The sequence below is a fragment of the Berghia stephanieae genome, chromosome 6 (genome assembly GCF_034508935.2).
Source record: "Berghia stephanieae isolate SIO BIC M18660-M18661 chromosome 6, UCSD_Bste_1.3, whole genome shotgun sequence".
Lineage (NCBI taxonomy): Eukaryota > Metazoa > Mollusca > Gastropoda > Nudibranchia > Aeolidiidae > Berghia > Berghia stephanieae.
Window position 1 is genome coordinate 41,226,977 of NC_088365.1, and position 19,004 is coordinate 41,245,980.

Genomic DNA, 19,004 nt, shown 5'->3' on the forward strand with positions numbered 1-19,004 from the left:
GAAAGAACTTGAGTCAACAGCTATCGTTGTAGAGAAATGTTCTCATAAATACTAGGATGATATACTGCACAAAAACAGTATAACTTGCTCTTTTGCATAGAGATTGTTTTCTTGTAACAAAGCATTTACATGCATCTCTCATTCCTTAATTTACTTTATTAGGTGGGTAATTATATATTTTAAAACACGGGTTTGGTTAAAGAACATACAGTATTAAGCACCCCCCTATGGAAATTTTTTAAGGTGATCGTTTCTGCTAATGAGACTTAAAGAGTCAAAAATTTATGCTAATTTCTTACCTAACAATGGCGACCCCGGTCTGTGCCTGGAATAACAGTAGAATAATAAATAACATCAAACAGTATAAACTCATGAGTGGAGGACCAGACTGAGACACAAAGAGACCTGGTCCCATCCTCCATTATGTCATATTATCCCTGGTCATCCTCACTACCCACAAGATTCACTGTATTGATAGGACTCGCCACCTTTAAAAAGTATCATATCGGGATTATCAAGATGCTGCAAATTGCACTTATAACCGAAAAAATCAAACTAATATTAAGTTTATATTTTTTTATGCACATGTTACTGCTTGAAACCCCAAGAAATAAGTAACGATGAACAAAAAACAATAGAATCTTCAATTGACTTCACAGACAACTGTCTTTTGTGATTTTAAAATGAAGTTTCTATTCTATTTCTTCTTTGTTATTCATGTTTAGAGTAGAATAAATATAAGAGTCGAAAGTCCAAAGTGTGTAAGTGTATGCGTTTCTGTGGATGCATTTGCAATAAAACTGAATACTAAGAATAATAAGTTTTATATTGAGGTTTTGCATTTTGGCTATGTGTAGATGTATGTGTGTATGCATATGTATATATGTGTGCTGATTTGGCAAAACCCGTCGCATGTTGCATGAGCTAGTTTTGAGAAACGAGTAAATAAAGGTAAAAAATCGTTATCTGCATGATTTTCCTTTTTTCACTTCATCGTTTTTATGATCCATCCAACTACATTCTCACCAAAGGATTTACACTTTGAAGCTTACAGGTAATTTTATTCAATTTTTTTCTGAGCTCTATCGAAACAAAATACCTTCAAAATTGACCTAAAATCTGGTAGAGGAACTCAATTCAGCACAGAGAACCGAAACTTTTACCAATCCCAACATATTATATATATCATTCTTTTTGTAAATGTTTGCTCTTTGGAATGCAAGTCATGCGCATGAATATAAGCTACCATTGAGTAAGTATAATGACTGTGCATAACGACAAACAAACCAAGTAACAAGATAAGCAAAAGTCCAACATTCTATTTACTTTCCTGTGTGAAATATTGTGCCATCAAGAAAATCAATGCAACTATTGCATTTTTCTTTCAATTTTATATCATAATTTACAATATAAGATATCTAAAAGTCAATATCAATATCTCAAAACTAAAATACAAACGACATAGTGACTAAAAGTACTGAGATAGCAATCGACAGCGAGGATGAAGCCACACATGAACCTCCTCCTTCCAAAGTATCACGTCACATAATCAAGATGGCCAAATAAAAAGGGGGTGGAAATAAATTCAAAATCTTTGGTTTGTGTTGCAGAAGGGCTTTATAATTAAGTCCTGTTGTAATGATAATGTAACTGTTTTAAACAAATTGTAATAAATATGTATTCTTGTCTTTAAATGCGATTTTCTGGGGTTTTTTTCATTTTTGCACACACATACCTCCCTTCAAATGTGAATAACTTCAGCCCTAATTAGGATAATTGCAAAATTCAAACTGCATTTTGTCCAGAAATGGTGCATCTATTCGAATATCTAATATGTGATTCGAATTTTCCAACATCCGATGGGTTTTCCCAGAATACCACACATATGCCCATGCATAGATTCAATGTGTTTGTATGTGTGTGTTGTATGTGTATGTGTATGTGTGTCTTGTGTTTTTTGTATCTGTGTATGTGAATGTTTATTCATGTCATAACACAAATTGTTTGAGTATTGTTTACCCAACATGAATTGTCATTTGTTGGACAATCAATATCATTATTATTACTATTACCATAATCATTGTCATCATCGTCGTTATCATCATCATCATCATCATCATCATCATCATCATCATCATCATCATCATTATCATCGTCGTCATCATTATCATCATCATGATCATCATCATCATCATCATCATTATTATTATTATTATTATTATTAGTAGTATTATTATTATTATTATTATTATTATTATTATTATTATTATCAAATGCATTATACCTGTCCACTGAGAACAGCATCAACAACATTTAAAACACTACCACAGGACAGCAAGGCACAGTGGAATGATTTTTGGTTCACGTAGATTGATGTATACCGCTTCTCCATGGGGAACATTTCCAGCTCGGCTTCTGTTAAATTAGGTGTCTGACTGAACTCATTGAGGTACTCTTGCCTGTATTGTGTACATATTTTAAGGAAATATGAATTATTTGGACAAATAATAGCTGAGAGATCTGTAAGGAGTATTATGTGAGGCACCTTCAGTTATTAGGATTCTATTGTAGCAATTTTGTTTGGTGTTTTGTTTTTAAGGGTTTTACTGTGCTTGCAACACATTAAGGTTATATCAGCACCAGTAAAAAGGAAGAAAATGGGATAGTAATAAGTTCTATAATTAAAACTAAAGCACTCAATAAAAGGTAAGACAAAGGGGAATTGGTTCAAATAGAATACAAGAGCACACTATCAAAGTAGGTACTTAGTTTGAGATCACCTAAAATTCTCATCCAGACACAAACACAGGTCCCCACTAAGAGAAACACACTCAAATGTTTACAAATCATATGTAAACAAAACATGCATAATACAGTGCAAAACAGAGAGATGATTAACAAGGAAAAAAATATCATCTCCCAAAATTAACTATACATTAACCATACAGGGTCAGGACAAAACCAAATAATCTCATTCCAAGACAAAGACAGAAAGCAAGTTGGAAAACAGATATACGGAATAGAAGACACAGTAAGTACCTCCCTGCCCACTATGGGAGGTCAGGAACCCCACCCAGTTGTAGAAATTTAGTCCTTCCAAAATGTCTTCAAGGAAATCTGCTCTCACCAACTGTTCTTATATTTTACCATGAAAGGGGGCATGAGCTATCTTTGAAATTCACCACCATTGTTTTGTTGTGTATGATTCACATTGTCACACTTTAAAACTGCCTTTGTTATTCAGAAACAACCTGAAAAATCATAGTGATTTAAACAGTAGAAAGTATGAAAATATTCACAAGATTGGATTACCAAGAAAAGGCTTTTGTGTGATAATAAGATCTATGATAAACTTTAGCAAAACCAAGATCATTTAATTGATTTTATATGTGTCCTTAGTAATTTAACAAAAAACACTTACGTATGAATCCACAGAATCTCTGACAATTCTGCTTGTCTTGACTGGGGAAATAAAAACACGAGATAGCATGAATAAAAATGAGATTGTTTAAATAAAACTGATGATGCTGGCCGTGGTGGGGATGACGGTGATGTGATTCTGATGATGATGATGATGATGATGATGATGATGATATTGATGATGATATTGATGATGATGCTGATGATGATGATGCTCCTGCTGCTACTGATGCTGTTGATAAATGATGATGACGACGATGACAACGACGACAATGACGATGATAAATAACTCAAACAACTAAAAGAATAGTGAAACAACAACAACAACAACAAAAACAACAAAATTTCAAGTCACACTCACAGGAATATTGAGACACCTCTTCAGCAGACCCCATGTCGCCATCTTGTTGTAGATACAACTGATACGATCTGGTCTTTCTGGGTGGCTTCTGGAATGTGTGAGAACCGTTCTTATCAAAATTAAACATTCAATGCGTAAAACCACTACAAAATAATGCAATTCAAATCAAAGAAGAAATGACAGTTGATAAGCAAAATTAAAAACATATCATTAAATAAATAATGGAGCTTATTTCAAATCCTTTATTTCCAATTTAAAGGGAAAGGACAGTTTGCTCGACTCCAAGTAAGATTATGACATTACAAAAGAAGTTATCGTATGGTCTTTTATTAGCAGCATAAAAAATGTCCAAGCGTTATACAGACGTTGATGCCTTTGCATATCTGGTTTATTTGGTTACAAAATTCTATCATGGTAACTGGTGTAGTTCATTCAAAATATAAATGAATGCATGGTGATTTTATCATGGTGATCTATATTGTCTTGATGGCCATGGAAAGTGTATTGTTGTCTATTTTTATTACATATATTGCTTTGTAGTTTTAATGGCAAGAATGAATCATAAAAATCCAGCAACTGCAGCCCAATCAAATATGAAGTGTCCTAAATTCAACATTTAAAAACGATTAATCAGGGAATTAAGTGAATTTAAAGTCTGACTACTTACATCTAGCAACCGCTATAATAACAAAAATTGAGAATGCCTACACGTTAGTTTTATAAAGAAAAAGAAGGATGGGGAGTTCCTCTGGGATCAGTACTGGCCCCGTTCCTCTTCTACCTCTACATCTTTAGTCTGCAATTAACTTCAGACTATTTGTCCTCGATACTGCTTGCCACAAAAAAACAAAAACCAACAAACATCCTCCTTATTAGATCAGATATACCTCCAGGAAGACCACGACAAATTGGCCTTGTAGTAAAATTAATGGTACTGTTCTTAATCCAGGAAAGTGCTTGATTGTACACATATCCAGATTTCAATTCAATCCAATCCGATCCATATTGTTGCAACTTCAACATAAAGATAAACGCAACATGTGCATACTGTTGGATGGTGTGAAGTTATGGTTCTAAATCATAATAATTATGTCCTCTGAACATCTGTTACAGAAATGTTTTAATTAGCATGTAAATTTTTCATAGAATTTCTTTAAATGTGGCAGAGGGAATTGCATGACCTTATTGAACTTAGAAAAAAAAGGACTGAATCTATGTGTTTACTCAGGATTAGGATAGCCAATAGCAACGCTCCTTGTCTTGTTTTCTGGTAAGCTTTAATTGGGATGGTGCTTTGTTTTAATATATCTTTAAAGATCTTCAGTTTATGTTCGCTCCTTCTCTCTCTCAATGTTATCCAGCTGTTCTCAGGCATTATGTTTATTATATTTTTATTGTTGTCATATGGACAAATCTGCAGGTCGGACTTTGGACTCCAGCTGGTTTATGGCTTTCTTCGTCTGCAGGTGCCACACAATGCAGCTATATTTTAGCTTGTGATATAGTATTGCTCTTTTACTGCATCGGGTCATGATCAAAGTTTATACTTGAGAAAATTCGCTTGTTGTTAGTTTTGTGGCGAACATTGTCCATATGTTCGTTTTATAACATTTTGCTGCCCAATGTTACCCCTAGGTAACCTTTGTGGTTGTCTCTAACATTTCGTCAATTAGTATTTAATAATCATTTATGTGTTGTTTAATTTTGTTACTTATTCATAAAACTTTACATTTCATTAGAATGAATTCCATTTTCCAGTTTTTCTCTCATTCTTGGAATGTGTTAAGGTCTTGTTGGAGAATGGCTGTGACATTCCATATTTTTATTCATCTGTAAAGAAGGCTGTCGTCTGCAAAAATATGCAATGTTGTACCTTCAGAAATTTTGGGGGGCATGTCATTTATACAAGCAAAGAATAAAAGTGGACTTAAACCTGTTTCTTATGGGATACCTGATGGAACAGGAATATGCTTATTATTATTATTTGATGATGATATGTTGTTTTCTACCAGCGCTCTTTTCGGTAAAATCAAACAGGAAGGAAGCAATCTAGGCGTTAATGCTTCAACTTGGCAAGAAGGCTCTTGTGACGGATATGAGAAAAGCCTTGCTAAAGTCCAATGCTATTGCGTATGTATGGTCATTATCATCAATGATATTAGCAACGTTTGCATAGGTGGCAAATAATTACATTTCAAAAGGTCTAAATTTGCAAAAACCATGTTGAATATTGGTAAGTATGTCCTTTTCAACAAAGTGTTTTATAACATTACTGTGTATGATATGCTCTAAGAGCTTGAAAGATGCAGAAGTCAAAAACGTTAGATAGTAATTTTTATCTCTACCTCTACCTCCCTTTTTAAATATTGGTGTTATATTTGCATGTTTCGAGTTTTGTTTTTGTTTTTCGTTGGTTTAAAGATGTTTGGAAGAAGAAAGTGTAGACATGGGCTAATGTTTATGCAAAGAATTTGAGGCATTTAGCCAAGTCCGGTCCATCGGCTTTATTTTCATTGATATCCTGAATCAGCTTTTGAACTCCTTTCTCAAAGACCATAATTTTAACCAGTTGTACGTTGGATCAGTTTAAGACCCATATACAGTCAATTGCATCAAGGCTATTGAGAAGATACAAAGACGTGCTATCCACTGGAAAACCAATAAATATGATGTTGACTTACCACCATTAGAACCATTAAACCACTAGGTTTGCCTACATCTGACATTTGTCAAAAACAATCAAGGCTATCTGCCCTCTACAAACACCACCATGGGCAAATTGAAATTTGAACAAACAACAACCCATCACTGTCAATAAGCAGGCATGGCACTAGTGCCACTCAATCCTTGACACGTGCAATCAATAAATAAAACACAAAAGAACGTTTTTCCACAAACGACAAAGGAATGAAAAAAACTGCCTGATGAAAAGTTGACAGCACAAGTTATGAACAATTCCTGACAGTACTGAGCACTATATGTACATCACAATACAGGGCTTGCTGTCAGCATGATGACATTAGTTGCCCTAACTATGATGATGATGATGAAGAAGTAGAAGAAGAAGAAGAAGAAGAAGAAGAAGAAGAAGAAGAAGAAGAAGAAGAAGAAGAAGAAGAAGAAGAAGAAGAAGAAGAAGAAGAAGAAGAAGAAGAAGAAGAAGAGAAGAAGGGAAGAAGAAGAAGAAGAAGAAGAAGAAGAAGAAGAAGAAGAAGAAGAAGAAGAAGAAGAAGAAGAAGAAGAAGAAGAAGAAGAAGAAGAAGAAGAAGAAGAAGAAGAAGAAGATGAAGAAGATGAAGAAGAAGAAGGAAAAGAACTAAGGTAAACATCATCAATTCTCCATATCAAACATATGTGGCTTTGTTCATGACAAATGCGACAATATTTTACAAACTCACACACACACACACACACACACACACACACACACACACACACACATACACACACATTGTTTGTCTTATAGAATTAAATTGATGTCCCCTGTCTGAAACGGATGACAATGAGGTGAAATAAATTTCTTTAACTGGCAAGCAAGAGCATTAAACATTATGCACCACAGCAAAGACATTTCAGCGTTGACTTACGTTGAAAAGATGTTTTTGTGTCCTCTCATGTCAGCATCAAAAACATAACAGCACCTGTATCAGGATCATACAAAGGAATAAGAACCATTATCAAGTGGTTGTTTGTTATAAATATGATGGAAGACCTACTGTTTGATTCCTCATTTCAGCTCATGTGCCAAGCATTTAGAGAAGAAGCCTGGAGAATGTAGGTGTAAACATCTTAGAGTATTTCTATCAAAAAAATTTAAATAAATAGTTACACTTTAAAAGATCAGATAAGATAGGATATGGGATTTCCATAGCTAAGTTAGTAGAGCACCTGACACACAAATGGACCAGTTTCTGGATAAAGTGAGTGAGAGGAGGGGAGGGAGGAGACTGATTCCTCTCTTCACCTGGCACTGATTAGGCAGTTAAATCTGTTAGACAGAGAGTACTTGCCGATAAACCACAATCTAAATGGTTGCAAGCAATTTGTAATATTCATTTTATATGATAAATCTGTACCATTAGTCTTTGTTATCACTGGAAACGGGGGGGGGGGGGGGGGGGGGGGGGGGGGGGGGAAGGGGTACCCACTGTTCCAATCATTAGAGAACTTGACTTATATATACAACTGATTCAAATCAGTGAATTGCTTCTGGACCCTCTGAGAATGGCAAATTGGCACTAACTTAGGACTGATAGAAAGAATTTTGGCATAAGAAAGTATTCGATCTAAGGGTAGCAAGAGATTGATTATCCATGTACATTTACCCCGGTCTAAACTACAACTTGATGGACATGTGGTTCTAAATGTTTGCCTTCTTTGAGTATAAAATCTTTGTCAGCAAACAGAAAAAATAAATATATAACTAAATAAAAAATAACCAGTTTTCTGGAACTCGGTTTTTATAAATTTTCTGCATTTGGAGTAAAAGAAATGACAATGATTAAGATAAAAATTTAATTCCAAAAGCTTTTACTTTTATTTTAATTACATTTTATTGGGTTATTACTTTTGTTTTAAAAAGTATATCTTAATTGCCTCTCTCTCTCTCTCTCTCTCTCTCTCTCTCTCTCTCTCTCTCTCTCTCTCTCTCTCTCTCTCTCTCTCTCTCTCTCTCTCTCTCTCTTTCTCTCTCTCTCGCTCGATCGCTCTTTCTCTGTGTGTGTGTGTGTGTATGTATGTGGTAGGATGTACATTTGTGTAGGTGTGTGTGAATGTGTGTGTGTGTGTGTGTGTGTGTGTATTGTGTGTGTTTAAATATATGTGGGTAAGTGTTCCGCGCTCTTTCACATGCACAAAAAATAAACCCAATATAATTCATTTTCTCTTTGCTGTCAGACATTTCACACAATTTAGCGATCAGTTAAGACTTTGGGTTGGGTTGGGTTTCAAATGGTTGTTCCAAGCAGAGTTCACTCCAAGTTCCACAAAGTCCATGAACCAGCAAGAGTTGAATCCAAGTTCAGGGCCTACTTCTATGACAACAGATCTCCATATAGATTTCTTTCTACAATATTTATTACATACCCTTTAACTTTAAATTATTTGGTAGTGAATGATGGACATTTTACTAATTTTGAGAAAAAAGTGTAACAAATATTGTTAATCAGCTTACTTATTCAGTGCTTTCTGCAAATTTACTTCTGCCACAAGCCGGGCTATGACATCCGTCCATTGTTGTATTTCGTCCGTTGTCCTTCGAGGGTAATAACCAAGGATGGGGAATTTGGTATGACGGTTTTCTGGTGTAGAAAACTCCACATGAGCTCTATTGGAGGAGTTGAATGTGAAATGGAATTAGGAAGGGTTGAACAGAGAAGGAACGATATATTTCAAACACATTTTAAAAATAGAACATGCCACAGCCAATTTTTAAAAAAGGGTCTTGTATAATCTTTCTTATTGTAATTTTCCTCCTCCACCTCCTCTTCCTTCTTTTCCTCTGATTTCTTCTCCTTCTCCTCCTTCTCTTCCTATTCTTCCAAACAAATAAAAATACTTGATGCATGGCCGAGGTTGATAAAAAGACATAACAAAAAAATAAAATTGTAAAAGGAGAATTTATCACAGTCACTTACTTGGGTGGCCATGATGCAATGCCCTCAAACTGTGGAGCTTGGTCTCCAAATAATGGTTTGTAATGGTTGAAACAGTGCCAGTGAGCTTTTATGGCTTTGATGACGTTAAGGATAGTCTCACATATGCTGGAGTTAATGAGTAATTTAAATAAATTAATTGTTATTTATGAATGAAAACATTCTTGGTTTACAGCAAATACAAATCCTTAATGCAATTATATATATATATATATATATATATATATATATATATATATATATATATATATATATTATATATATATATATATATATATATATATATTAATAGGAGCTAAGGAAGATGTAGAGAGAAGAAAAAGTTTATCGACGGCTGCATTGAATAAATTACTACATATATGGATTAGAAGATAAAATAAAATTAAATACTAAAATCCAATTATACACAACCCTTGTAAAATCCGTGCTTATATACAACTGCTGAACATGGGCACTGACTGGGGCCGAAGAGCAAAGATTAGACAGATTCCATAGAAAACAACTGAGAAGAGTTCTGAAAATACGATACCCCACAAAAATAAGCAATAAAATACTGTATGAAAAATGTAATGAAAGACCCTTATCCATTCAAATCCTGGAGGCAAGATGGCGGCTTCTTGGGCATATACTCAGAGGAGATGAAAATATACCAGCTAATTAAGCCATGAATACGTTTTTCACCCCATCTGGACAAAATAAATATCAAGGTAGACCACCCACATCAATTTATACTGTCCTCAACCGAGGCCTAAAACGCCTTCAAAATAACAAAGGATTAAAATCAAAGGAAGACCATATGAACTTAGCATCCACAGCAAAAGACCATGAACTGTGGAAGGAAATGACATAGATGATTAGAGAGGCAGCCGCGGCGTCCCGATCGGATGATTAGGAAGCGAAAGGTCTTAAGTCAATAAGTCAGTCATATATATATATATATAATATATATATATATATATATATATATATATATATATATATATATATATATATATATATATATATATATATATTTATATATATATATATATATATACTATAATCAAACACCCTCATGAAGCCACACTCAACACGAAAAGTGAGATGTACGGTACGTGTCCACATCGCCGGAAGTTCTTGTTAATCAACTACAAACCGGAACCACTTCAACAAACAACAACAGTCAACAAACCAACTCAGTCCTGACGATGGCTAATTAAGCCTGAAACATTAATGTAGACTGTCTCAAACATTGTGGTAAATATTTTAAAAATAATAATTCGCTCCATTAACTACATGTCGAGCACTTTTCGTACCATATTTGTATCAAACACGATTCAATATATATATATATATATATATATATATATATATATAATCATATATGTGTGTGTGTGTGTGTGTGTGTATGTGTGTGTGCATATATGTGTGTTAATAATAAAAAGAAAGCACATATACACACACGCACACATACACAAACACCCACACACACACACACACACACACACACAAACATTGTCTTGTTTAGTTTGCTAGGTCTCCTCGTTCCAAACAATTTGTGAGACAAAAAGAGATCAAAAAGACAACACATTCTTATTAGAACAGTACAGAAGAGGAAAACGGGTGAGGGTTTTGTGATAGTCATCGTCACTGTCATACAGAATTTCAGATCTATTTGCAACTGGAGTCTCTTTATCAACATTTCTTTTTTACTTATCCTAATAGACTTCCAAAGCCCTTATTTTCAAATTCACATGACCCAGAGCTAATTACAGACATGAAATAGTCTATACATTCACCTGTCACTTAGCTCTTCAGTTGCAGGCAGCACGGGACATGGATCTCCTAAAAGACTCCTCAGGCAAAGGGCACACGACTCTGTAAGGCTTTCAATACAGTAACCTCCCTGTTGTGATGTGATGATTAAAGATAAAAGGGTTTCAGAAAGGAGAGTATAGTACATTGTCTTCTCCTCGTAACCAGATGGTACCAGGTTTTAATCTCACTCACTGCACTATGTGACCATGAGCAATTCACCTTGCTATGGCTCATGGGGCATTGTTCCTCACAGCAAATAATAGCTGTGCAAGTCAATGAAGTAAAATTCCCCTAAAAGAGGTGAAAAATGTTTATCAAAAAAAAAAAGCCAACAAGAAAATAAATAAATATTTGTGAGCTATTGGTGTGCATGAATCTATAGAGTACTCGACTATTTAAAGAGCTTGAATTATATCAATATTCTCACCACTTATACTTATTTGATAGTCAAACTTGAGCTCATGGCCACTGCTACTGATTTTGGGAACAAAAAGGCCCTTGAACTTGTATAAGGCAGCCATCTGACAATTGATTGACAAATGAAAGCACTTAAATGACCCAGAAATGTTACAAGTGCTATTAAACTCCAAAAAAAACAAGCCTCTTCTTTACGCCCTCAACTCATCACTGCACCAATCACACAATTAATCTATCATGAATTGAAAGATTAAGATGACTATGTATCCCTCTGCCAGACATATATGCTAGTGACTTAATGACCGTGACACGAGCGAATACAAAATGTGACGATAAACCATGCTTTATAGATCGATCTTCACAACAACAGGAAATTAATATGAAATGTATTGTGTCTGGTCAAAGAACACATAATTAAAAAAGGACAGTTGTACAAAGCAAAAACATATAATCTAGAAAGCAAATATTTTATGGCCAGCTCAATTGATTGTCCTCTTTTTTTTCGCCCACTAATTTTCATGACGAGAATCTGACTCGAGTAACGTACAGTGGAACCTCCCGATAACAACATGCCACGGGACCGAGTTTTTATGTCGTTATCCGGAGGTGTCGTTATTTAGAGGTTTCCAAGATGGCGGACAAAGTGGGCGTGGTAAGGCCCGCGGACCAGTTTTTATTAACATTGACAAAACAAACAAAACATTGTAGTGTATTCCTCTTAGAGGGTTCTTGTGCGTGTGAGACTTTTAGGTGATCTGAACTGAGTACACTGATAGTGTGCTCCTAGAATCTACATCTGTTCCCTATTTAGACCATTCCCCTTTGTCTTACTTTTTCTTATGTCATTTCAATTGTAAATCTAGAATGTTTTTTATTCTCCAATTTTCTTCCTTTTTACTGGCGCTGATATGACATAGATGTGTCACAAGCGCTGTAAAACCCTTTAAAACAAATAAAAACAGGTAATTCGGATGCTGTGAGATAAAATTCCTCATCCTCTTCCTCCTCCTCCCACAAAAACACTACTACTACTGCTACTACTACTACTACTACTACTACTACTACTACTACTACTACTGCTGCTGCTGCTGCTGCTGCTGCTACTACTACTACTACTACTACTACTACTACTACTACTACTACTACTACTACTACTACTGCTGCTGCTACTACTACTACTACTACTACTACTACTACTACTACTACTACTACTACTACTACTACGACTACTACTACTGCTGCTGCTGCTGCTGCTGCTGCTACTGCTACTACATAATCATCACTGCAACTACTACTACTACTACTACTACTACTACTACTACTACTACTACTACTACTACTACTACTACTACTTCTATCACCACATAATATCACATTTTCCAAGATTTTGTGTTTACTTGCTTACACTTACATTTATACCTTGGTTTTTATTAATGCATATCAGCCAAGATTCGTCAAAAAAAAGCTGCGTTCTCATTGGTTTCAAAAGCTGCGTTCTCATTGGTTCAAGCAGGAATCGTTTTTATAAACTTTGAGTGCTCATACTCGGTATTTTTAGTATCAGATATCTACGAAAACTGCCGAAAATCGCCAAAATGATGTCGTTATTCTGAGGTTTTATCAAAAAGTGCGTCGTCATTTGGAGGTTTTTTTAAACTGATCTTAAATAGAAAAAGAATCGGGACCACGGGTCAATGTCGTTATCAGGAGGTTGTCGCTATTCGGAGGTGTCATAATCGGGAGGTTCCACTGTATCACAATCCTTGATTGAAGTTTGTTGTACGCTTTTCCACTAGGTTCGTTACTCACACTTTCTCACCGTAATCAGGTGTAAAATGAGTACCTGCCTCTGTCAGAAAAAAACTAATGTTGCCTAACAGACTTCATGTCTCGTCCTACATGTTAAGAGTTGTTGTTGGCTAGGGACCCCTTGTAAAGTAGTTTGAGCAGGTTTAGTGGAAATCATACTAAATAAAGGCTCAGGACTTAAGGGATTAAAAAAAAAAATTTAATAAAAATAGAAAGAGACAGAGACGTTTATTGTATGAAACTTTAATAGAAATTCCCCATATAAGACTAATCAGCTTAAAATGTCTCGTCAGATTGTACAATCATGATATTGATGATGATGAAGATGATAACGATGATGATGACTGATGATGATGATGATGACGAGGAGGATAATGATGATGAGGCAATAGTGGTAGTGGTGGTCGTACTAGTAGTGGTGTGATGATGGTAGTGATGGTGATGGTAGTTGTATTGGTAGTGGTGATGAAGGTGGTGGTGTATGGTGGTAGTGGTGGTGGTGGTATATGGTGGTCGTGGTGGTGGTGATAATGGTGGTGGTTGTGGTAATGTGTGATGACAGAGGTGGAAATGGCTGCAAAGATAATACAGTAGAACTCAGATACAACAGTCTCGGATAAAATTCCAGCTCCTCTATGACAGGAATTTTTAGAATCCCTATAAGTCATATCAGGCTTGTATTTCATAACACTTGGCAATAACGAGGTAAAAAAGAAGAGAAATTGGTAGAAAACTGATTATCATTAATTATCATTAGGCAATTATCATTATGAAATAAGAGTCTAATTCATCTAGTAAGATATGATAACGTATCAAGACTTTAAAAGATTTGTGGTTTGGCAATAACAGATGTAAATTTCTTCCTTTATCACTTTCTTATGTGTTGTCAATGCAAAATCTCTTTTCTGGTCTAAGTCCAAGCGACCCTTTTGATTATTTTTCTCAATGTTTGTTTATGGTTTCACCTTCAAGACCCCCCCCCCCCCCCACCCCCATCCCATGCAATCCTTTTTTTTTTAAATCAAAGCACAACATACATACATTCACTCACACATAGGTACAGATACAAATATAACTAAATACACTGTAAAATAAAACAAGAGGAGAAAAAAAAGAGATTTTTAAATTTATTAAGACCTTAAAAAAAATATCACTTTATTCAGAAAAAAAGAAATCGCAGAACATATATATGCTATACTTCACCCTCCCCCCCCCCCCCTCCCGGCCTGCTTTTATCTATTATAAACATTTTTTTGTTTTTTTTTTTTTGGGGGGGGGGGGGGTTGATTACTGCTCTCATTGTGTATAAATATGAGTTAAGCTTTGACAAAGACTGCATTACTGAAGTCCTATTACCCCTGTTGTATCCAAGTTCTATTGTAGCTGTACATACATACTTCCAAAACAACAGCTATCCTCCCAGATGCCGGGGCCATTAGATGGTAGGTCATGTGTGCAAACATCACAGGGGTCACCAACATCTCTCCCTGAATGGATTATCAGGTTTGAGGGTGAATGGAAAAATGTTGGTACATATTCAGTACTTTCAACACTTGTACACAAAGAATCAAAATATCTTGAATTAAAAAAAAAAATATGAGCCTATTTTAATTCTTCTTTTGGAACTAGAAAATTTCATATTTACATTAATGTGAATTAGATGAAAGTGATTAAGATTTTTTTTAAAAATCTAAAGCAAAATTAGATTTTCTTTAAGCTAAAGCAAAATTTTATCTCATTAAATCGATGAAAAGAGAAGATAACTTTGTAAATTTATGGAAATTAACATTGTATGTTGCCATATCTGATAAGTATATACATAATTAAATAATACATGTTAAAATACATCGTAGGCATAAAAAGCATCATAAACACTGGTGGTGGTGGTATATAGGGTCATAAAAGTACAGAAGATGCTGGATTCCAGCTGTATTCGGAAACCAAAGACTCTTGGGTTTATAAAGGTGAAAATAACATATAATTAGATTATTATCTGTATGAAATTTGGGTATATTCTAGAGATGGTTTTAGGTTGAAGATGATACTTTCTCAAAATAAAAACATCAGATTAATTTTTTTTAACGATTTCCTTTATCAATATTGCCAAACATCTTATTCTTTCTGGGAGTGAATACCATTTCTATAAATGCTTGATAAATAGAAGCAATAGAACAATTAACCGATCACCCATTTCCAAATTTGACAATACTCGTAGTTGTCATATTATCACCATAATCTGTCATATTATCACCATAATCATACTTTTCTTGATGATTATTAAAAGAATGTGTCAAGCTGTAGCTGTGACCACTAAATGGAGAAAGTAGGACTGGCCCTGAATCGCTGATGTCATGATAAATTCATGGGTACAAATTTTGGGAAATTCCACAAATCTCCCCGTTTTGTGTCCTCTACTCGTCCTAACACATTTAATGAAAGCATAATTTCAAATTCGTTCCTTAGTTTATATTAATTATGAACGCAAAGATCTAATATTAGGTTGGGGTGGGGGGGGGGGGGGGGGAATCTACAGATTTATATGGTGTTGAAAAAGGAAAGGATGAATAAAAAATTATTGCCGAGCCGGGAAAATCTTGGAAACTAAATACAGTGCTAAAAAAGACTTGATAAAATTAATGCAGGAATGGATACTAAAGAATACCAGGGGGCAGGGGTGGAGGGAGGGTATGAAAATGCCAGAAAGATCTCTGTTACATACATGGACTGCTATTAAAAACACTAATATCACAGATCAAGGATAGAGCAGATGATCAAAGTAAATGTAGTACGTGAAAGGAAATAATAGTATGTATTTATACAAGGTTACGATGTGCCATGAAGGATGAGATTGGAATAAATAAAATACAGATATACATTTACATGGAGCATTTCCATGATTCCACCGAGCTGACACTGTATTTCATAGAGCTGTATTTATTCCCTAAACAAGACATATGGAAGCAAACTCCCATTTCATACAATGTACCTGAAGGTCACATTTTTGTACTTGTCCTTTTACACATTTTGTTACTGTTACTTGATATAGCAGGTATTCATTCACACTGAAGGCGAGTGAAAAGTGAAAAAAATACACAATTCTTATTCCAACTGAAATCAGAAAAACGTAGTGCTTAAAGATTATATAAAACTAAAGTGATGACTTGTCTGTAGGTTTGGGCTTGTTTTTTTTTCAGTAATATTTTTCCAGCTACCTAGAGTGAGCATAAAAACATGGGAAATATCAATTTGCTCTGAGCATCCCTTTCAATGTCCATTATTTGGAATTAAACAGCCTAGCAATATTGTAGTGTGGTTTTAAGTGTGATCAATCTTAATGTTTAAAATTGAGGTTGATGTTATTACTCGTTTGATTTAATCTTCATTATCTTAATTCACTCACAAAGTAAAAAAAAATCATTGACATTGAAATAAAAACATGATATGATAATGTTCCAGACGAATATTATTTAAACTTAAGTTTGAATAATCGCGTATTCTATGATGGTTACTCAATTTGAAACTGATCAAGATGGTGTATCTGTGTAAAGCATCTGAAGACTATTCATGTTACAGAAATTGCTGCAATTCGAAAATGTATGACAGGTTAAAGTAATTAAAGATTTTTTTCCATGAGTCTTCGTATGAAAAAAGGGAAAACATATCTTGTGGAAATTTGATAAATCTTTAAATATTTTATTAATGAATTGATAAAATTCCATAATGCTGCCATGCCTGGAACCAGGATATATTTTCCAATACAATAACAAATTGATCATATTTTTAATATGTTATATCTCTCGTTTGATATGGTCGGTACTTATTATTATATTTGTGATTAGCGAAACTGGCTGTATGAGTTGCTTAAACATCCAATCAGGAGAAAGAAAAGAATTCTCTCTCCCAGGTTACCTTGGTGACTGATAAACATTCCTCAATAGGAGCAGATTTTTTTGTACACCATCTTTATATAGACTGATTTGTATCAGTATGTTTTACTGTCAATGACTTGTATCAGTATGTTTTACTATCAATGATGTGTATCAGTATGTTTTATTGTCAATGACTTGTATCAGTATGTTTTACTGTCAATGACTTGTATCAGTATGTTTTACTGTCAATGACGTGTATCAGTATGTTTTAATGTCAATGACTTGTATCAGTTTGTTTTACTGTCATTGACTAGTATCAGTATGTTTTACTGTCAATGACTTGTATCAGTATGTTTTACTGTCAATGATTTGTATCAGTTTGTTTTACTGTCAATGACTTGTATCAGTATGTTTTACTGTCAATGACTTGTATCAGTATGTTCTACTGTCAATGATTTGTATCAGTATGTTTTACTGTCAACGACTTGTATCAGTATGTTTTACTGTCAATGACTTGTATCAGTATGTTTTACTGTCAACGATTTGTATCAGTTTGTTTTACTGTCAATGACTTGTATCAGTACGATTTACTGTTAATGACTTGTATCAGTATGTTTTTCTATTGATGACTTGCATCAGTATATTTTACTGTCATTGACTTGTATCAGTATGTTTTACTGTCAATGACTTGCATCAGTATGTTTTACTGTCAATGACTTGTATCAGTATGTTTTACTGTCAACGATTTGTATCAGTTTGTTTTACTGTCAATGACTTGCATCCATATGCTTTACTGTCAATGACTTGTATCAGTACGATTTACTGTTAATGACTTGTATCAGTATGTTTTTCTATTGATGACTTGCATCAGTATATTTTACTGTCATTGACTTGTATCAGTATGTTTTACTGTCAATGACTTGCATCAGTATGTTTTACTGTCAATGACTTGTATTAGTATGTTTTACTGTCAATGACTTGTATCAGTACGATTTACTGTTAATGACTTCTATCAGTTACGTTTTACAGTCATTGACTTGTATCAGTATGTTTTTCTATTGATGACTTGTATCAGTATGTTTTACTGTCATTGACTTGAATCAGTGTGTGTTACTGTTAATGACTTGTATAAGTATGTTTTACTGTCATTGACTTGTGTCAGTTAGTCTTACAGTCAATGACTTCTATCAGTTAGTTTTACAGGCAATGACTTGTATCACTGTGGGTTACTGTCAATGACTTCTATCAGTTAGTTTTACAGTCAATGACTTCTATCAGTTAGTTTTACAGTCAATGACTTCTATCAGTTAGTTTTACAGGCAATGACTTGTATCAGTGTGTGTTACTGTCAATGACTTCTATCAGTTAGTATTACAGTCAATGACTTCTATAAGTTAGTTTTACTGTGACTTGTATCAGTGTGTGTTACTGTCAATGACTTCTATCAGTTAGTTTTACAGCCAATGACTTCTATCAGTTAGTATTACAGTCAATGACTTCTATAAGTTAGTTTTACTGTGACTTGTATCAGTGTGTGTTACTGTCAATGACTTCTATCAGTTAGTTTTACAGTCAATGACTTGTATCAGTGTGTGTTACTGTCAATGACTTCTATCAGTTAGTTTTACAGTCAATGACTTGTATCAGTATATTTTACTGTTAATGACTTCTATCAAA

General features: G+C 34.4%; 1 protein-coding gene across 4 annotated transcripts in view; it reads right to left on the minus strand.

The window, feature by feature from the left end:
* LOC144975032 (protein deacetylase HDAC6-like) overlaps nt 1–19,004 on the minus strand; it is a 331,648-nt gene that overhangs the window by 294,235 nt on the left and 18,409 nt on the right. For all 4 annotated transcript variants that reach the window (XM_078918681.1, XM_078918683.1, XM_078918680.1 and 1 more), the window contains 9 exons: nt 14,856–14,945; nt 11,214–11,320; nt 9,418–9,543; nt 8,955–9,107; nt 7,369–7,422; nt 3,782–3,869; nt 3,422–3,462; nt 2,285–2,459; nt 300–325 (listed from right to left, as the gene is read on the minus strand). In XM_078918681.1, coding sequence (XP_078774807.1) covers nt 300–325; nt 2,285–2,459; nt 3,422–3,462; nt 3,782–3,869; nt 7,369–7,422; nt 8,955–9,107; nt 9,418–9,543; nt 11,214–11,320; nt 14,856–14,945 — 860 coding nt within the window. The remainder of the gene's footprint in view (nt 1–299; nt 326–2,284; nt 2,460–3,421; nt 3,463–3,781; nt 3,870–7,368; nt 7,423–8,954; nt 9,108–9,417; nt 9,544–11,213; nt 11,321–14,855; nt 14,946–19,004) is intronic.